Source organism: Sceloporus undulatus, chromosome 5 (genome assembly GCF_019175285.1).
Source record: "Sceloporus undulatus isolate JIND9_A2432 ecotype Alabama chromosome 5, SceUnd_v1.1, whole genome shotgun sequence".
Taxonomy (NCBI): Eukaryota; Metazoa; Chordata; class Lepidosauria; order Squamata; family Phrynosomatidae; genus Sceloporus; species Sceloporus undulatus.
The window spans coordinates 82690861-82708481 of NC_056526.1; the positions used below are offsets into that span (position 1 = coordinate 82690861).

Here is a 17621-nt window from a genome sequence, read left to right on the forward strand (position 1 = left end):
AAATCTAGTAATAAGCTAATAAAACAGATTTTAAAAGCTGCTCTCCTTAAACATGTTATTGTTGTTAAGGATCATTTGTTTGAATCTTAACCATCCGTGCAAGACTGAATCTGCAGGTTTCTAAAAATTATACTGCCTAGTTATATTCTGCCTCAAATAATAATAAAAAACCCACCTCATCTCATGATTCTCAGTGCCCAAGTCAAACATATTCCTTCATTGTCACTGCTTTCAGTGAAAGCTCTGTTTAGCTTGGGATTTGTTACTGAACTGTGAGAAACGTACTGAAGATTTGCTGGGATTTTGAAATCACTTCACTACTTTTTAAATAACAGTAGGAAACTGTATGATCTGCTGGCAGTTTTGAAATAATTGTCCTCCGTTTCCCAGCTGATCTTTCTGTGCTTTGCATAGCAAAGTCTGCCGCACAATTTAATTAGGCATCTATGTTGATGTTGTTGCTACAAGTTACATTTTTTAAAATAGAACCAGAAAAGGCAAAAGCAGTGACTGCTGAAAGTAAGTACCACAGCAACCTGTCACGACAACAGCATTTCAAAAGAAAGGGAATCATGAACTGTTTGAAATGTAATACTGTTTGCCAAATTTCCAGCATCAACTCTGACAGTACAACTACAGAAGGAAAGGGACAGGAAGATACTGTGTGGGTATAACACTTGATATTACCCCCCCTGTACACACACACACCTACCTACCTACCTACCTACCTACCTTCCTACCTTCCAGCAGAGTTAAACAGTAGAGTTGGGATTCTGTTTTAACATATGTTAAGTTGCCCATCTGGCATGTTATGAGTTGGACTTAAATAATTCACTCTGCTTTTATCAACCATGGCAACAGTGCAATGCCTTATGCCCTGAAGCCCAGTGATTTATGAATTTAATACCAGAAATGATCTTGGGTACATTGTGTCTTTTTTTTCCAGTGCATTTTTTTACTGGCTTATACCCTAAACATATAAAGCCCAACTAGAGTTCTCAGGTAATCGTTTTTAAATAATAGTGTTAGCACATGTTTAATATTGCTTTACGCGGTGGGACCTTAGTATCCACTGGGGTTTGGTTCCAGGATCCCTGTGGATGCTCCAGAACCAACATCTGTGGATGTACAAATGCAATGGCTTAATAAAATGGTATCCCATGTATCAAATGACAAAATCAAGGTTTGCTTTCTGGAATTTATACATTTTTAAAAAATATATATTTTCAAGCTAAGGATGGTTGAATCCATGGATAAGGAATCTGTGGATACAGAGGAGGGGGAGGCCTGGCTGTATGCTGCCTGTTGATTCCATATGTTTCTGATTGTTAAAGTTTGCTGTTAAATTGGAATGCAATCTCTTAGTGTTGGAATGCACTGTTTGTAAGGAGGAGATTGCATGGTCAGACTCTCCTATGTCCAGTTACAGAATCTCAGTTAACAGCAAAGTGGGAAAAGACTCCCAACAGAGACACCAAATAGTTGTTGCCAGTCATACACAGTGCTGAGCTGATGGAAACAATGTTCGTTTATCAGATGGCATCTTGCACTGATATTCCAATATGCAAGTTATCACACACCTTATTTACAGCATTATTAAGTTATTAGCCAGGATTCCATGATTCTCAATGTACACCCAGCATTGAATTTTAGTGGATTTCAATTTTATTCAGTTTGTCCATTCATTCTCAAGGATTCCTCAGTTTTTCTGTTGCATGCCATGCTGCAGTGATTATGTTAAAAACATGTTAAATATGTCAGAAACTAGCATTGAATAACAGTAGTAGGATTGACTGTTAGGCAAGCAAAGTACTCTCAAAGCTGTATCTGTGGAATCAAGTGGGATGAAAAGTTAGACAGGACCTCTGTATCTTCTAATGCAGTGTTTTAATCCTAGGGAGAATTAAAACTGAAATATGGTCAAGTGCTATATATATATTTTTAATAAGAATCCATGTTCCACCACTTGCTGTGAGAGCACAGTTGGCATTACATAAAGAATGGAGATGTGGTTCGGTTATACAGTCATACATTCTTTAGTCTTGTTTCAGCTGTATGGTAGAAGACGCTGTTTCTTTTCGTGAATTTGCATGCTATCTGGATCTCCTCCCAATACATGTTGACTACATATATAGTCCAACGTAAATAAGAGAGTGAGTATTGCTTCTGTTGGTGATGTACTTTTTTATGCTATTGAGATTCTTAATCCCAGTAAACCCTACTGATGTCACTTTTTAAGAAAGCTAGGGAGGAATGGTTTGTATGTCTGAGTTAGTAGGTGTCTGTGACTCATGAACATAAAATTAGAACTAAACATTTAGAGACTAGATAATCAGGCATTTGCAAATACTGGTCTGTACTTTCCCAAGCTGCTTAAAAATACCTTCTTATTCCAGCGTACCTCTGTAAGGACTTGTTGTGATTCCCAAACAAACAAGCAAACAAACAAAACTCATCTTCATTTTATTTCTTTATTTGAAAACATTTCTCTCCTTCCCCGCCTACAAAATGTGTAAGTCTCTGATGTTGCATCATGATAACATCCATAACAGCCAATGGTTTTAAAATATCTGTTACAGCATTACTATTTCAATATGAGTCTCTCTCCTCTTCTTCAATGTAGGAATTGATTTTAATGAGGGAACATAGTGAATAATGTTTAGGTTTCTATTTATTCTGTGTCCTGATGGTTCCTGCTCCCCACCAAGGGGCCAGTTTTCATTGCTGTGGCATGCTGCTTGAAAAATATTAGAAATGAAACCTGCTCTGAGAAATATTGCCTAACGGATGGTCTTGCAGCTAGATGTTGCTTTGGAGAATAGAAGAAGTACGTATGTGTGATCTAAATGTTGCAAGCCTTTACTTACATGAGTAATATCTATTTGTGAATAAATTAACACCCATATTTTTCAGCTTATTCATGAAGGAAAATTTGTGTAATCATCTGAGCATCACATAAAATATAAATATAAATATATAGGTACATATTCAAGGAAATTAAGGTGCTTTTTTAATTAAAAAAACTATTACTTTTCACCCTAATACCAAAGAGAAGCATTATTAGTCATTCTGTTTGCATTTCTTATGAGACAGGTATGTTCAGTTTGTTTTATGTTAATTTATCATCTTAACAAATGAATGCATATACTGTATATCCCTGTCTTGCTTTTCTACTTATGGCAGTATGACTATCGCAAGAACATACTGCCAAATATTATATGTCTAAGTCTTAGCAGACATAATTTTTTCAGGGGTTTATGACATTTTGAACCCATTCTTAAAAACACCACAAAACCATTTCTCATGTTACATAGTAATAGTCGCTGCTGATACCCTATTCTGGCCAATTCTTACTGATCCATCATCAAGATGTGGTATAGCCTCAAATTCTGTCCCTATTTACATGTAATATATGCAGACTTTTTTTCATTTCCTTGGACATAAGTAATAAAACTGAACTTTAATCTCTATTTCAGCGTCATTTACCTCTGTTGTTCAAGCTGCCACTCTTTGTATTTCTCTGATTAATTTCAAAAATAACATTGTTAATTGTTAGAGCCAGTCCCTTCCTGATAAGATGTATTGTGTTAAATTATTTTCCCCAGTCTTTCTAATTCCATTTGTGTCTTGTGCTGTTGACTGCTTGATTGTTAACAGGTTCTGAAGTAATGAGATTAGTTGAGCTATGAATACATGCCCAGCATTAATGGATAACATCTGTGTACACCAGAATCAAAACTGTGTCTGATGAACCTGAGGTCCTGCAAAAGAAGCATAATATATTTTCTTTTCTTTTCTTCCCTTGGGTTGATAATCTGATTTCAGTTATTTCTTCTTCTGTATAATCCCCTTTAGACCTATAGGTTCTCCATCTTGTTTTCTCTCCGGGCTGCTCATTAAATTCTGAATAATTGCATATTGAGGCAGAAGTGTTCTTGTTTAAATTTATGCCACACACACACACACACAAGATTACATTTTATATTCCATGGTGATGATTCGTCGGGTAAACCTCTACACAAATCGTTAATGCAAAAACACAGCTTTGTCTTTTTCCCATACGTACAGTATGAATTGAAATGGTGTGCATGTATGTGAGTATTAGTGAAAAGCTAGCTATATTGTTTGATGGTGTATATAATAAGTAATGAAGGATTACTAATTTGTATTTAATCATCCTGGCTGTGTCTGGGGCAGCTTGGGAGTTCATGGTTGCATTCGCATCCCATGGGAGCTTGAAGGGATGCCCTCCCTCTACCCCATGTTTGTAAATTGGATGGGATTATCTGTACAGTCAGAGATTTTTGAAATAACTAGTTAATCATCTTGCTGTGTTATTAACAGTGTGGTTTAACTCATTAAATTTCCTGATTGATGCTGAAGCTAATCCTGTGCTTTGATGAGTTAATTGTTTTTAGAATGCATTGCCCCTTTCTCTGGCAGAGTCAGTGGGAGAGGAAGGACTAATGAAAAGAAGTAGTAGGGTTGGAGGAAGTACATCACGTGCCTCTGTTGCTAGGTAGCAAAACCCAGCAGAAGAATAGCTGGGATGCAGTTGAAGAGCTGGGATTAGAAAGCAATTGACCGAAGAAAAGGAGGGAAAGAAATAAAAATGAGTCTTGGTGTAAAGAGAATGGTGTGGACAAGGGATTTGTTTGATTAGCCTTAAGCAGCCATGGTCCTTAACAGAATGTCAGGCCCTTTAGGCCTGCAAGGCTAGCTTGCCCCACTGACTGGCCTGTGTGTCTTTTGGGGCCAGAGTGAGGGGACATGTTGTGACGCTCTTCAGTTTTCCTTCTCTGTTATTTTTATTTCTATTATATATTATTATATAATATGTAATACTATTTGTTATTTGAGGTGAGCTGCAGTGGATCCCTTTTGATATGTCTATGGTTGTACTAGTTGCTTGGATAACCAGATTGGTCACTGGAACATCTAGGTCGGACCATATAACACCAGTATTAGAATCTCTTCATTGGCTGCCAATCAGCTTCTGGGCGCAGTACAAAGTGTTGGTTATTACCTTTAAAGCCTTACATGTATTGGGCCCGAGTTACTTGAGGGAATGCCTCTCCCTACACAATCCGCCCCGCACTCTCAGAATATCTGGGAAGAATTTACTAGAGCATGCAAAGACCAGGTTAACAACAACTTCCCACAGAGCGTTCACTGTCGTAGCTTCTAAACTGTGGAATGGCTTGCTAGAGGAGAGCCGTCTTATTATCACCTTAGATGCCTTTAAGAAGGAGCTTAAGACGGATCTTTCAGTCTTTGTCCTTTTATTGGCCCCAATTCCTTTCCTAGTCCACTCACTTAATAAGTGACTCAAAGATGAAGTTGTCCAGGTGTTTGTGGATTTCAATGGCTTCCCTGTGCATTCTGACCTGATAATTATTATAAGCTTTATTTACAGACAGAACTTAAGTTAGTATCTTTTCCAAGTTGATTCTCCAATTGTGTGGATACATTATGTACAGCACTTTATTTCTTACAAACTGTCTTTGTTCCAGTTCCTTCACTGCCTTTATTTCCACCTGGACCGGTGTTTTATTTCTCTAAACACAAGTTCTAATATTGCTCCTTCGTCAGGACTATGAATCCTGTGAAAGTCTGGCTCAATTCATGATTAACATTTCCTCAGAACAAAGCGGGTATGAACCACCAGGATCTGACTCTTCACTTCTGACAGAACATGACACACTCTTACTCCTATTAAGAGGGCATGCTCTTTTATAGCTGCTCATCAGGCAGGCCCCCATCTTTGCAGCCAGCCTAACTCTGATTGACTGTTGGGAAAATCCCACTCCACCAGTGACTCTCCTTAATGTGCTTTCCAGTTTTTTGCTCTATTCCATTGTGGGACAAATCCATGTTGGGGGAAGACTACTGTAAAATGGGGGTTGGGTATGCCTTTGAAAGTGCCATTTAAAAAATATATTCCTAGGATCAATAGTGTAAACCTCCTTCACATTATCTCTTAAGTCATGTGGTCTGTCCTGGAAACATATGTAATTAATTAATTAATTATAATTTACCTTTTAAAAAGGTTTCAGTTATTAGTCTTGCTAGTACAGTAGTCCCTTCCCTTATGTAGGGGATCCGTTCCAAACCCCCCCACTTAAGGGAAATTCTGCATACGCTCGAGCCTCATTAAAGAAAATGGGGCTCGTGTTTGTGGCGGCGCATGACAACGTGCGGCATGGGTGCATGCCATTACTTTTTCCAGCATGCAGCGCTGCTTCTTCCAGTGCGGCTTTCAGCGTATGCTGAAAGCTGCATATATCATTTATACTCAATGTAATATATATCCCGTATACTTACTGTATAATCACGAGTATACTTACTGTAATGACTTTATTTCCCAATTTTTGAAGTTTAACATTATCAAATTAATTTTCAAAGCTGCCGTTCCAAGCTCTACTACTGCTATAGGGGGCAGTTATTTATAGGCGGGAAAGCTAGAAATAACTCTGTTGTCATGGAGAGCTTTTTGCCATTTCCACTGGCACTTCTGCCTTAATCTCTGCTTAGAACAGAGAGATGACCCAGACCAATTGTTCCCAAGCATCTTCAAACCAGACAAAGAACCATAACAGCATTTTCGTATTCTGAGGAATTAAGGTTTATGAAAAGACAGCTGTATTGCCAGCTGACACACAACTAATGCACATGAAGCTCATGGGCCACATGTTGTTCTCCCCTGCACTAAACTGTTGTCGATGTGTTGTTGATAACATGCAACTTTACCTCTCTCTTTCTTTTGCTAGTCCTAAGAACACCCTGAACAGTTGTCTGTGAACCATTTTGGAGATGTATAAAGTATGACAAGTTGAGACTTAATATCAATTAGGGTCTGAGCAGACAGAGGGGAAAAACCAGGCCATTCCTAGGTTTTCAAGATTCAACTGAAACCCCTTGTCCTCAGGGCCCACTCCCAAGGTGGACCGAACACCCACAGGCAAACTGCAACACACGGTGTCAAGCCATGTTGCCGGATTATTTTTTGCCTCCACCCCATGCATGCGTACCATTGCATGAATAATCCCCTCTGACTCCCAATTAGCTCCCTTGTCCTGCCCAGCTGCTATCCCATTGGACCAGCCACACAGTTGCACAAGCAACACACTGCTTGTACAATGTATCAGTGCACCCAGTGACACTTTGGCAAACCATAACCATGGAGGCCCCCCATGCATGCCATCTTTCCCCATGGCCCCTCTGTAGGACTGGCCAATGTGTCTATGTTTTTACATCCATTGCTTTATTGGCAACCTGCTGTGTTGGTCATTATTTTGCTTCATGGAGTATGTGGCAGCTCGTTGGTGTGAAGGGGTTGATGGTGCATCTGGCCACTCATGCACCTGTATGTTCAACCAAAGAAAAACATCATATAGCTAGCAATGGCACCAGTAGGTAAGCCTCACCAGGCCCAGGGCGCATGCTCAAGACCGCTTCTGTAAGCCACCTGGGCCTTCCTGTATTTCCTCACTAGCATCCTGCTGTTTATGTGCTGGTGCAATAATGCATATGTTCCATGTTAGAGTGAAGCAAAAGGGGTTTATTTTGCTCTCATTTTTTGCCCTGGAGTGTGGGTTCATCAAGGTTTCAGCCCGTTTCAGCTTTGTGCGTTGTATAAACTGCTTTTTTTTTGGCCAGTCCAGACAACCCCCCTAGCCTAGAGGGAGGTACTGTTGGTAAGGAATATTTTAGATTTGAAGGGAGTTGTGACTTTTTTGGGGTGAGTTTTCATTTCCACTGAAGGAGTAAGTGGGCAACCTGGAGCTTAGCATCATGGAAGTATAGGTTATTAAGAATGCCTTTTATCTGCTTTTGGCTGCTACGCCAGCTGTGTCCCCACATCATCATCATCATCATTTATCTATATACCACCTTCCTCCCAGTATAGGGACTCAAGGTGGCTATATGGAGACAATGTATTTCATATATGTATTGGTGCCAGGTTGAAAAGGATATCATGTTATCACCTATCACTGCACTTGCTAAGCTAAAACATAGGGCTTTCACTCACAGGTGTTTAGCCTAGGTTCTTCATGTATTCCCAGAAATGGAGAATTCCTTGAGAGAATTTGTCATATAGAGCTTGTTCTTTTAGCTATTGTAATTGTTGTAATCTGAACGTAAAGACTAGCTATATTGCACTGTGTGTTTTATGTATGAAGACTTAAAAAGAACTTGTGCTATTATGTATGCATTACCTGTACATTGTTGTGTTGACTTGTGGAGCCCATAAAACTTGAATTACAAGGATGTTTTCATTGAAAAAAATGCATTGAAATAAAGGAGTTTGCTCTGGCAATGCAAAGCACTTCAGTTCAAGTGTGTACTAGTGACCTTGCTTACCAACTCAGAGAGAGAAACAGAGAGAGAGTACATGCACATGCATTTCCATTTTAAAACAACCTTTGTAAGGTCCAAAGATCACAGCAACAAATAGTTATTTGGAAGCAAATACATTTAGGAGCAGTTTGTCAATTGGTAAGATTGCAGTCGTGTACACACTTAACCGAGAGCAACTCCCAGTGAATTCATTGAGGCATTTTGCTTTCTGAGCAGACATACATGGAATTTGAAGTCGAAGGCTTTCATGGTTGGCATCCATAGTTTTTTTGTGGGGTTTTGGGCTATGTTGCCATGTTCTAGAAGAGTTTATTCCTGACGTTTTGCCAGCATCTGTGGCTGGCATCTTCTCTAGGAAGGAACTACTTGAAAATGAATTTTGGAAATATATTTTAAGAAATTATTAATAGATAATGCCAAAAAACACAGAATAATCATTAGAACAAATGGTATTAATTGTAATAGCATACATCATGGTACAAAGCATGGGTGTGCATTATCTATGTTTTAAATTGCTTTTCCTTCACTGTACAATATACTACTTTATCGCCAAATTGGAAAGGAAAACAATAATATGACATTACCAATATCACCTGGCTCATTCTAGAGTGATATATATTGATGAGCCATTCCATCTAGATGGATAGGCTCTATTAAGGATGTCACAAGTATGAGTTTGCAGAAACTGAGCAGTGCAGGGGGGCCCTTGGAAATATCTCATGCACAGGGTTGCAATGGGTCAAGATCAACTCAAGGGTGGTTAACAACAACAAATACAGTCATCATAGTTTTAGATAGTAGCCATTGCTAGTTTTATTCTCCATGAAATCTCTCACAATGATGACCAGGTTGTTTGTGATTCATACTTACTGACACTTTCTTCATTTTCTGTTTTCTTTTCTTGCCCTGTCTAGAATCCTACTCAAGTAGGTACCGCCCTTCAGGTTTTCCATAATCTTGGAACTTTGAAAGTCACAATTACTAATGTTGTGGATGGGTACTGTACATCCTTGGAGGAGAACATCAGTAATGCCTTGGATATTAAAGTTTTGACTCAACCCTCTCAAACAACGGCTAGAGGTACTGTGCTTTTTTGTGGGGAAGGGATATGATGTGAAGGTCTTTATTAGATGAGTGCCTCTATTAGAAGTGTGCCTGGTAATTTGACAAGATCACTGTAAAAGAGATAAAGCACAGTTCTGCATCTTCTCACTGGTCTTCATCACATTTTACTGTTTGCTAAGCTGTTTTCTTTTTATGTGACGATACTGCAAGCTGTAACATGGAAAAGTCACATTGAAGTAAATACAGTCCCTCTATATAGCAAAAGCAGATTTATAAAATTGCAACATCATTTTGAGCTTCTGGTTTAATTTGTGCATTGCATTTTAGCAATGCATTATGTAGGCCTTTGAAACCTTTCTGTAAAGGCTTATAATCTTGCCCTGCTTAAAAAAATCACATTAAATCTTCATGAGAGAAATTTCTTCATAGGGATTTGAGGTCCTTTCTATGAAAGTATTTAAATGCAATATAATAGTGAATTGTTGATGGATTTGAGGACATCATTCTTCTAACATTTTGGATGCACTCCAGGAAATATCAAGCTTGCTTAACTCTCATTGAAAATGGCAGTGCTTAAGTTCTTATAATATTCTGATGCAAATGACTTATCCAAGAGTGACTGACCCTTGTCTGAAAAGGAAGTCTTCACCTCATTGCTATCCTCACTATTCCTTCAAGCTGTTGAAGGGAATGCAAATGGGAGCTACCTTGTTTTGTCTTCAGAGTGTCCTTCTGAGATAGAAAGAGAGACTCCAATTCCTTCCACAATGTGGAGTCAAGTTGGATGCATTTACTAGTCACATTGACTAACCCCCACTGCTTTTTAAACACTGGAGGCAAAGGTTTATGGTGAGGCTTTTGCCATACTATTATATTCTCCATATGATTTGGAACCCAGTAGTTTGTTCTATACATGTTCTCCTGTAACAAAATGAATGATGACTTGGCAAGATGATGAGGACTTGGTGGAAGGAGAAGGCCAGATAGGGCCTTCGTGTTCTCTGGTCATATTATACTAATCCAATGAGGTTAATGACTTGCCCAAAACCAAAGATGGTCCAGTGTGCTTCACCACTGCCTGAGAGTTTAAATCCCAGTCTCCTTGGTGCAAATCCAACATTTTGTCCACTTTACCATACTGAACCAAGGCCCGTTTGCTTCCCCTTCTACTCTGTGGTAGTTTTACAGTAAAAATGGGGAATATCAAAGGAGCTTTGGACTGTAAGTCCCATGAACCCCTCACCATTGGTGTGCTGACTAGGGCTTATTGTAGTTGTAGTCCAACACTGTCCGGAAGACAACAAGTTGCCCACAAGTTGCTTTACGATATTCTGTTTTTATATATTCAAGTGGTATAAGTCTTAAGTCTAAAACTAATTGTAGTTTAGAGCATACTGTTAGAACTAAAGGACTTAAGGCTTTCTCAGTTGTGCAAGTTTGAGAAGTCCTGGATAATCACAGTGTTTTAGCAAAGCGTATTAAAAATAACAAAGAGTGTTAAAAATATTCTCTAAAAACCTTTAGGTGGTCCTGGGCGTGCAGCAATGCCAACACCAGGAAATACTGCAGCCTTTAGAGCATCTCTGTGGACTAATATGGAAAAATTGATGGATCAAATCTGTGCTGCTTGTGGACAGGTATTCAGTCATTTAAATTTTCCTGCATGGCAGGGGGTTGGACTGGATGACCCTTGAAGTCTCTTCCAATTCTATGATTCTATGAAATGTCTCCTTTCTGGCTTGACATTGTCTCAGAGCTACTATAAAATGTACCAATAAGTCAGACTTAGAACATTTTCCTTTTTTTTCTACAGGTACAACATCTGCAGAAAGTACTGTCTAAGAAAAGAGATCCTGTTACACATGTTTGCTTCATTGATGAATTAGCAAAGGTAATGCTTTCTCCTCATCCTTCTAGCAAAATGCTCTTATTACAGGAGAGGGTGGTGGTAGTTTCTATTTAAAAATTCAAGGTATCCGTTGTTTAATGAAAATAATAACACAATGGTGAGAGGCCTTTGTCAGAAACACGTTGATGGTTAGTTATTGATTACAATAACATTCACCTGGTGGGCAAGAACAATTCACCATTTGAAGTAGTATGTGCCTTTGAAAACTAGGCCCATGGCTGCTGTGTTGAAATGTTAGCATACCAATACATTCTGTGCTTGGCCTATAGATTAATAGTGTTAACAAGAGTGCATGTGAGATGACCCAGTTTCAACAAAATACGAGGCATGTGCAGTGCATTATGGCGTAAATTCTTTCTTGCCTTGTGTCACATTCAAATTGGGTCTTCTTCCCCTTTGGCTTGGATTGAAAGTAAGGTGAGGTTGCCTGTCATTGTACTAAGTTTATTTGCTCTCTAACAGCAGACTCATCCTGGAGATGGGGAACCCTCTCCAGTATAAGCAATTGCAGCCTAAGAAGAGTCAGCAAACCCTTGGCTATGTGCCCAGGTCCTTTCCAGTCACACATTGCAGGCTTTTGGGCTTCAGCCATTGCTTATTGCCCTTTTTTGTTTGTTTATTTGAAAGAACAATAAAATGTCATTATGGGTCTTTGGAAATGATTAGTTATCTTTCCCTGTAACTGAATGAATGAATAAATGAATGAATTGACTCATCATTATTATGTATTCCTAAGATAATGTGTTTTCACATGTCATGTAGCATGATTCTAGTCAGTTTGGACCATTTTCTCTTTGAAAAACAATTACTAATGTTTTTTGTCTGTTGTAGGGGTTTTTTTTTGTTTTGATATAAAGACCTATTATCATCTGTTCATTTGTATTGTTTTATATTTTTATTTAGAAGAAGCTGATTAATAGTTTTCTCAGGGACTAAGGACAGTCCTGAGACAGCTATTTATGTGTCATAATGTGTGAGGGAGAATCCCTTCTCCTCATGTTTAACTTCTAAATTTATGAAGAATGAAAAGGCAAAAAAATCCCAGTTCCTTGTGCTGGCTTATTGATACCAACATTTTAATTTTTTTACATGGAGCGGACACTGCTCATGTTCATTGTTTGCAATCTTAAAATTAAACCATATTCTTTGTTTTGATGTGCAGCCCATGTGCCATTCCACTCCACTTATGGAGTAAGTCATACTAGTGCTTATTTTATTCAGGAGTGTTAGAAATACTAGGTGAGATAACTTAATATCTGTCTTGGATAAATTGGTAGAAAGCATGCTTAAGAAAAAAATATTTTAAAAATAGGCTTTGTTGAGGAAGAATTTTGTAAAGGAAAGCTTTGCCTCACTAACCCTTTCCATGACAGTGAATCTACAAGTATGTGGAAAGGGTTAGAGCCTATTATTTTATGATTTAATGTAATCCTCCTGTCTTCCTTCCTGGCTACCAAGTAAATTTAATTCCTTGACTATTCTGTCCTTGCATGTGAGAATGAATATTGTGGTAGTGTTCTCTCTGCAAAGTGAGAAAAGAAATATTCATCTTCACAGAAAACAGGATTTTTTGCACAAAAATGTTTTGTTTTTTTCTTCTGCAACAACACTTTGAAACATTGAATACCAGGAGAAAAGTGTGCAGAAATATCTGTGGTCTGGATGCATGTTCCTGCCTGTTAAAAAACTCTTTTTTCAGCCAGGGAATGAATAATTGTTAATATTCTTTTCATCCTTGCTGCCATGTATCAATTTAATCAAGTCCTATACAGCCTTTAGAAGATAGGGCCTTTGGAGTAGTCTCCAGAGCGTGGAAATCCAGAGTTGAAAGATAGACATAAAGAATACCTCTGTTCATGCCTCATAGATTAGTTTTGACATACAGTATAGGCAAACAAGGAGTTGTGATACCTCAATGGTATAGCACATATTTTTCCTACAGAAGGCTCAAAGATCACTCGTTGCTTTCTCCAGCTAAAAGGATCTGAAGATACAGTGTGGGAGGGAGGTGGTCTATTAGGTCGAATCATATCTTCATGTGAACTTTATTAAAACTACATTTCTTTGAGGATTACTAGAGTGGAAATAAATAAATAAAATGACCTTCAGGCTATGTGTATAAAATATATAAGAAACATAAATGAATTTCATGTTTATAAACTTGATTTCATCTCCAAAAGATCTCATTATGTATATGCAAATATTCCAGAACCAAAACACCTCTGGTCCCAAGCATTTCAGATAAGGAAGATTCAACTTGAATCTTAAGCATGAATCCTTGGCATTTTTGGAACAATCCCTGTCCCGTCCAGTGCATATTTTTCTGCATGTTCAGTGTAGAGCAGTTTTATTTTTAACCCTAAATGATGTTTATATAGTTCTTAACATAATGCCAGTACACATGTGGTGAGTTCATTCCAAGACTATCAATGACATTGCTGTGGTGCAAATGAAAAAATTCCTTCTCCTGTTACTGATAAAAAAACTAAAAATTGTTCTCTTGTTCTCTGTCACAAGTAGGACCTTTGTAACTGCCTGACAAACTATTGTAATTCAGAAATGCCTGTGTACTCTCAGTGTCTGTTGAGCAATTATGATAGCCATATGGGAGTGCAGGAACAGTTGATGCTGCTGCCAGCAGTTATAAATATGCTGATAATTTTGCAACAAGAACATGGAAGTTCCAATATTAATCAAAAGGCAAAGCAATTTCTTGTGTAATTCTATTCCCCCCTCTCCCCAGTTTATATAAACTATCTAGGAAATGAAAGTTAGTTCTTTGTGCCCCTATTATTAAGCTCAGTTAACAGTACAACATAGTAAAAGTTGCCCATTTTAAAGAGCAGTTTGAGCAGACAAGAATACGAACCCTGCATTTTACATTCTGTTTGCTAATTACTCTTAGTAAGGTCAGCATTATCATTGTAGTCGTCTTTTGCAACAGCTGCAGCAGATTCACTTTAGATGTCTTGTCTGTCTCCTTGGTGACTTGAAACGCAAGTCTCATCCTGGGAAACACTGTGGACTTGGCTTTATGGAAAATGAGGCCTTTAAGAATGGAATGCCTGGTTGGAAAAACACACAATCTTATATGTTTTTTTGTTACCTTATTCAGATGCAACAGTACCTAAACAATAGTTTAATGTAAACAAATGTGCTTTGCATGCTTCCTCTACCTACAATGTGGAGATAAGAAGCTTTTACTTCTGATTTAACCATAATTTGCACTATTGTTCAAACCTGACAATTAGCTAGAAGTTACAAGCCAACCTTGTGGTCTCTGCACCTCACACAGATGGGTTTTGCACCTGCTCAGAGACCACAAGCAGAAGGTTCTAGAACTGAATAGCATGAAAGGAATCCTGCCCCCTCCCCACAACACATGTAGCTTAACCTGCCAAAACTACTCTCCCTTCAGTTTCTCTCCATCAGCAGTGGAAGTAATATTGATCAGGTTTTTTCTCAGTGCTTTCTTCCACCATATACTTCCCCTCTCACTTCACTTGTATCAAGTAAAACTGTTCATCTTTCACCTTGTATGTGTCAGTATCACCACAACTGATGTGATGCATAATTACTCTGCAAAGAAAATAAACACAGGCCTGGGTTTAACTGTATTTGAGATGTGCCCCAAATTCCTGGTAGTTGTCTTTCAGTTTTTTGCTCACAATTAACTCTCATGCCATAAACTGTCTTTGGTTTCTTAAGAGATTTTTTTGTCTGACATAGAAAACTACTCAAAGGCATAGGCGTTTTAGTCTGAAAAATCAGTATGCAAAGGGATTTTGTAGCACCTTTGAGACTAACTGAAAGAAAGAAGCAGGTAGTATGACCTTTCATAGACTATAGAGCCTATTTTCATGCCTCTGAGGAAGTAGATTCAAGTCTACAAAAGCGCATGCTATCTGCTTGTTTCTTTCAGTTACCCTCAAAGGTGCTATAAGATTATTGTTTCTGTTGTAATCCGTCTTGATTCTGCCGTGAAAAGGCGGAATATAAATAAATTATTATTATTATTATCCCTTTGCATAGAAAACTACTGCTTGAGTAGCACAAATCTAAAGTTCCTGTTGTTAACATTGGTGTGTTTGTAGGCTATATTTGACCAAGGAGTAGAATAGTTGGAAACATGGCAAAAATTCTATAGTCATACTCCTCTGGTGTCAGCTCTGGCTAATTATTTTCTTTTTATATACATTGATCTCTGTTGTCAGTTGTTTTGAGGATTACTAATTTTGTCATATTATATAGGACATATTTTACACATGGATGCCATACAAAAATAGTTTCCCCTCTTGAATCAGTTGCATAGGTTGATGGACTGGAAAATGGTTTAACACCTGGCTGGGTCTTTTGGAAGGACAGGAGATTGAGAGGAGGTGGACTGGGATGAACAGCCCGCAAGAGTGGATGGCTGACTGTACTTTTTAAAAAGTACATTGTGTGTTCTTTGTTGTTATGTAAGAAATGCCTACTTTAAATTTTACACTGCCTTAGAAAGCCCAGAGGGCCTTACATTGTGAGTGTAAACTGATCAGGCTCTCTATTATGCTTAGCAGTGGAACAAAACTGAATTTTTAAACAATAGGAATTGTGATGGTGTTTGTTGGGGTGCGACCTCTTAAATATGTCGTATAGACGACATCAGGAATATTGAAGTGGTTATTGTTCAAAAGTCTGATTCAGAACACCACAGAGAGATATCAGGGGGCTTGAGAGCTTGTATATTTCTGTACTGATTTTTTTTCTACCAAAAACGGTAGCTTTTGTTCATAGTCTAACATTTGGCAGTTTCGTTGCTATAGAAATAGTGTGTATGGATCTTGCTTAGTTCAGTCCCAGGAGGGCCTGTAGTACAGAAACATTAATTAATTTATTTTTTTACAATCCTGGATTATGACTTAAAAACAGTTAGGGGCTACTGCAAAGACATTCTGACTTCAGCATGGTTTTCTCAAAACTGTCTTTTGGGCTCTTGATTAGAAAAGAATATAGTCCTCATTATTATTCAGAGGTTTGTTTTGGAAAACTGCAGCAAATGCCTGCATAATCACATTCTCTCTATAGCTTTACATTTCAAAGGATTCTGACAGTAGTTTTTTCACATTTTCGACTTACTAAAATATGAAAAAGCAGTATCATGTGGGATGCTGGCTGTGTTGCAGGAAAGTGACTGGAATCTGTGTCATTATGGGTCATCATGGGTCTTTGTATTTTTCATATATAAATAGCACTGTTTTCCTCACATAACCACTTATCTGATGCAGATATTGTTGTTGTGTGCCTACAAGTTGTTCCGACTTATGCCAATACTAAGGTGAAACTATCACACTTTTTTTGTTCAGGGAGGGGTTGCATTTGCCTTTCTCTCAGGCTGAGAGAGTGTAACATTTTCAAGGGTAGCCAGTAGGTTTCCATGTCAAGCAGAATTTGAACCATGATCTTCAAAGTCATAGTCTAGCACTCAAACTGGTGCACCACACTGATTTTATCTCTCAGGAATACCTCAGCCAACAAAGCGTCTGACAAAGACGTTACTTTTGACAGAAGTCCTGTGCAAACCAGTCGGGTTGGGGGCAGAGTCGGGGAGTACTGTCTACACTACGCACACCCCACCTCTGCCCTCAGGCTGGCGTGGCACCATGGCACATGGCAGCATAGAACTCCTCTAGTGCTATGTATGCATGGAGCAGTGCTGAACGAGCGACGTAAAGCCATGGCGCTGCAGCTATCACGCCCTGGAAAGGCCAGATCGGGGCCACGGCATGCGGTTGCTGCAGCCCAATCTGGCTGTAAAAGGGGCAGCTGGGGGATGCCCCTTCAGGGCTATCTGTACAACCACTAAGTCTTTTTACATCTCCCAACCTCCCTTTTTCTTCCTTGTCCTCTGCTAGCTGCAAGGTTTTTTTTTAGCAGCACATCAGCATTGGGGGAATGGTGAAATACAGCTGGAAAAACACGTACTTTCAGTATAGGATTGTAGCAACATGTCTACAGTAGCCAATGCAACAAAGCTTGACGTGAGGGAAATAGGATTGTACTCTAGCTGATCCTCCTCTAGCTGTGTGTGCCTGCCTTTGATAGGCTACGAGGGGGAGGAGGAGGAAGGAAGAGGAGGAAGAGCAGAGGTAGCAGGGAGAAGAGGAGAAGGAAGAGGAGAGAGGATGAAGAGCAGTGGCAGTGGCGGCAGTGAGGGAAGAGCCGGAGGAAGAAGAGGAGGAGGAGGGAGAAAGGAAGAGAACGAGGAGAACGAAGAGATGGCGGCAGCAATGAGGGAAGAGGAGAA

At 38.9% G+C, this 17621-nt stretch overlaps 1 protein-coding gene across 1 annotated transcript in view; it reads left to right on the forward strand.

Moving 5' to 3' along the window:
• The window catches only part of COG5 (component of oligomeric golgi complex 5), a 183190-nt gene that overhangs the window by 107791 nt on the left and 57778 nt on the right, over positions 1-17621 (forward strand). The window contains exons 8-10 of the mRNA XM_042470844.1: positions 9276-9441; positions 10951-11063; positions 11240-11317. Of these exons, the coding sequence (XP_042326778.1) occupies positions 9276-9441; positions 10951-11063; positions 11240-11317 (357 nt within the window). The remainder of the gene's footprint in view (positions 1-9275; positions 9442-10950; positions 11064-11239; positions 11318-17621) is intronic.